Consider the following 3,852-nt stretch of genomic DNA (forward strand, 5'->3'; position numbering starts at 1 on the left):
GTCTTACATCTCCTCTAAATAATGTTAATCGTTTAACCAATGGGATTCTGTCTGTTAGCAAAATTATCTCGGACACATACTAAGGCTCAGTGCTGTCCCAGGTTACATCGTATGTCAGTGATCTCTCTGTTAACTTCCTGTTCAAGTATGAGTTGTGATGGTTTCTAGATATCCCTGTGTTGTTTAAGCTTCTTTTCTGTCTGCCTAAGGTAATCTTCTGTATTTGAGGAAAGCAGTTGGCAGTATGTACACACAAAGTCATGATATTGACTCTGGTTTTGCATAATGTGAAAAATGTCTTGCTCTGTCCCAGCTTTTGAAATGCAGACAGATTTGCAGTTGGAAAATAAAAGATAATTTTCTGTCTTATGTGCTTGTTACTAAAACTCAGCCGAAACAAAAGTTGTTTAACACTTGGCAGGAATATTTTTTCTTTAAATGAATGATAAAAGCAGGAGGTAGCCTGTTTCAGAACTGATTTTTGAAGAATACTTTGTTCTCATGGATTTCTACAACAGGAAAAATTCTGCTCCACTAGTGATGTGGAAGGGGCATTTTTTTTGCTTTGGTGTATGTAAGATCTTATTTCTGTTGAAGTCTGTGACAATTTTGTTGTGAACATCAGTGCAGGGCAAGATTTGAGTCTTGAGTGAGGGGAAGGATCAGGTGAAATGTTGAACATCTCTTCTGGACATCATGAACAGTTTAATTTTTCTGCCTCTCTACTTGGATACTTTTTTCCTTTTATATTTCCTCCTAGGAAAGTAGAAAAAATATTTATGTTGTGCTAAGAAAGTAAAAAATGTTACCTTGCAAAGTGTTTGGGTGGTATTCATAAATTTTAATCTGTAACTGATTCAAGCTGTATGATTGATTTTGCTTCTGAATGTTGTTTTAGAGAGGATTAATCTATGATACAGTAAGTAAAGAATTTTCCAGCAGAGATCTAACAGTAAATTAAATAATACTGGAATGTACAATATATTTGCATTAGTTATTCTCTTGTCATCTTGGACAAGGTGTAGAAATTGAGGACATGAGCAGCTAATGTATATAAAAATCAGTCTGTATCTACTTCATTTTCAAAATAAATGGAAGCTGAGCACAAATATGCAGCTAGTACTGTATTAAAAACTACAGGTATGTGTAAACAAGTAAGATTCATAATTTAAAAATAAAGAAAGGTTGTTGGAGAGGGAGAATAAACCAATTACATTATTTTTCATCTATCCCAACAGTGATATTTCGTATCATCACACTGATGTGGTATACAAAAGACTTAGCGTTCATTTGCTGAAAACCTTGTAGAAGAGCTTGAGAAACAATAGTCTAAGCATAGATTTTTGCCTATGCTCAGTTAATGTACGAAATTTTCTTCTATAAATACAATGCTAAAGTGCTTTGTTGGTCCATTGACTTCCAATTTTGTAGAATTTTCTCCTTGTATTCTTTGACGAAGTTTAGAAACAAACTGCAGTGCCAGGTCCTACATTTCTGTAGGCTGGAGTTGTAGTAGAACTTGAATTTAGGCAGATCTCTTGGAAAGGGAGTTTGAGTGCTCTGTTTTTTCTCTTTACAATTGCTTATCTTCCCCCCCCCCCCCCTTTCTTTTTTTTTTTTTTTTTTTTTTTAGGAATTATTCCTCCTCATCATGAATCTCATGCTTTGGTGATGAAGTACCGGAAGGAGCAGTACTGGGATATACACCGTGCTCTTCATGTAATTCGTTTCATTAATGATTCTACCCCACAGGTAGATGTTTTCCTCCGCATACATCAACTGGAATCAGGAAAATTGCCTCGGAACTTGGCTTTTTCATTGGTCAGTTTCCATTATAACAGTCTTTTAAATACACTATTTTATTTAACTTCAAACTATAAACCTGTGAGAAACTCAACTGCAAGTAGCCCTATAAATGCCCGTAGACAGACAAAGTAAGGTGAATGGAAAACAGAGTAGTACTAGTATAAAATAAGGGATTTTAGTCAAAGTGCTTTTGTCTTTTTTTTACCCTAAGTAAGGTAAGATTTTTATGCCTTAACATCTCTTTTGTGTGTTTTGCTAGGCTTCAAGCCTTTTGTACTCTAGTACGCTTCAGTTTCTTTATAGCACTGAAATGAAATGACATAATCTTATCAGAACTCATAGATTCTTCAGTGTCCTGGACCAAGGATAATTCAGAGCCAGTACAAGTGGTGATTCATTGTAAATTACATCATATATTTAAAATATTCGGTTTTAAATCTAGACTTTAATGTACTGACCTCCTTTTTCTGTTAGTCTAAACTGATCTAGGCTGCTTTCAGGTAATGCATGTACTCTGTAGTTTACAGTGTACTCATGGGTAAATGAGTCTATAGTGCGATGATAAAAACAACGTGTGGATCTTACGTATAAGCCTCTATGAAAGAGGAGGTGCTGAAAGGAGCCATGGGACTTTCTGAAGTAGTTTTTATCCTGCATTTAATGTTAATTTATCCGTGTTCACTGTAACTCAGCTTGCTTTGTTAGTTTTCATCATTAATAATAAAATTTGATATAAGAACTTAAAAAAAAGTTTAAAATAAGAGTGAAACGAAGTTAACATGGAAAATTCAGTAGTATTTTGGAGAGGAGAATTATATACATCTTTCGTTTGAGAAGGGAGAGTGGTTTTGTGCCTTACCATTGCCTAGGAGCTTGGCCATCCTACCCTGCAGGTTTCCTACAGAGAAATTTCCTTATCTTGGCATGTGACCCAGTGGGCTGAAAATTCATCCCTCCTGGAGCATTATTGCTTTCTGAGCCAGTGTTTTGTTGGTGTATCCCAGAGTGCTAGCTGCTCTCCGTATGGCAGTGGGGTTTCATAGAGGTGTTGTTTAGCAGATTCACAGTTATTAGTCCTGTAAACTTGCTGCAGAAAGCATTTGTTCTCTTTATGGCAGCCTGTTTTCAGTGCAGTAACTGTCCCCTTAAACTTACAAGATGTTACTGCTTGATAGTAACACAGATATTTTATTGTGGAGGCAGAGGGAGTGTAAAAATGATGTTTGATTGGTCGAAATATTTTTAAATGTTTGAGTTGCGAGTCACAGAAGTCTGCTAAATGTGTTTTGTGCATCTGAAAGCAGAGAGTTTAAGTAGGGCTAAGTGTGTATTGCAGCAGTCTGTGTAGCAGAGGCATTTCCTAGTAGTGTTTAGCCTATCCATGTGTTTTGTGTGAGTTGTAATCTGTGCAAAAGCCTGTGATAGTATAGCTTACTGCTACTGATGGTTACAGTAGATCAGACTGTGGATGCATATCTTGCTTGTTACCCTGCCTCCTAATGTAGTCAGTACCGCCTGCATAAGGAAGACTGTAAGAAACAGGGCAAATATAGAGCCTTTTCCTGTGCGTCTTCCCAGTTTAGGCACTTCCTGAGCTAGCTGCTGGCATGAGGTCTAGCTGGTTTAGAGTTAGTTCGCCTCCATCTACCCTCTGCGTGGTCATACTGTTAACTGTGGTTTAGGCATGCTGATACTTCTGTTAGCGAAGTATATCCTCGTGAGAAAAGATGATGGCATGCCCATCACGTGCTTCTTGGTCATGTATTGTGGAGAATAATATACTCTTCACCTGGAAAAGATACCTGTTAAAGATGTTTATTTCAAACCAAATGATTTTCTGTATGTTGAAGGTAGGCATACAGCTCATGGCTGCATTATTTTTTTCAGTAACTGTAACATCTGTGACAAAGGTGTTTGAGGGGCCTGTTTGGCCCTTAGCAAGGAATAGGATGAAAAAGTCTGCTGCTATGCAGTATAAAAATGTGGGGCATAGAAGCAGGGTGATTGCTACCTTGTTAGGATGTACTATCTCATTTGAGAACGTTT

At 37.1% G+C, this 3,852-nt stretch overlaps 1 protein-coding gene across 5 annotated transcripts in view; it reads left to right on the forward strand.

Annotated features, from left to right (window-relative positions):
* Positions 1-3,852, forward strand: part of LOC104125500 (TBC1 domain family member 7) — a 21,649-nt gene that overhangs the window by 8,220 nt on the left and 9,577 nt on the right. For all 5 annotated transcript variants that reach the window (XM_035893495.1, XM_035893497.1, XM_035893498.1 and 2 more), the window contains one exon: positions 1,634-1,821. In XM_035893495.1, coding sequence (XP_035749388.1) covers positions 1,634-1,821 — 188 coding nt within the window. The remainder of the gene's footprint in view (positions 1-1,633; positions 1,822-3,852) is intronic.

This window comes from Egretta garzetta, unplaced genomic scaffold (assembly GCF_000687185.1).
Source record: "Egretta garzetta isolate BGI_Z169 unplaced genomic scaffold, ASM68718v1 scaffold14, whole genome shotgun sequence".
NCBI classification, from domain to species: domain Eukaryota; kingdom Metazoa; phylum Chordata; class Aves; order Pelecaniformes; family Ardeidae; genus Egretta; species Egretta garzetta.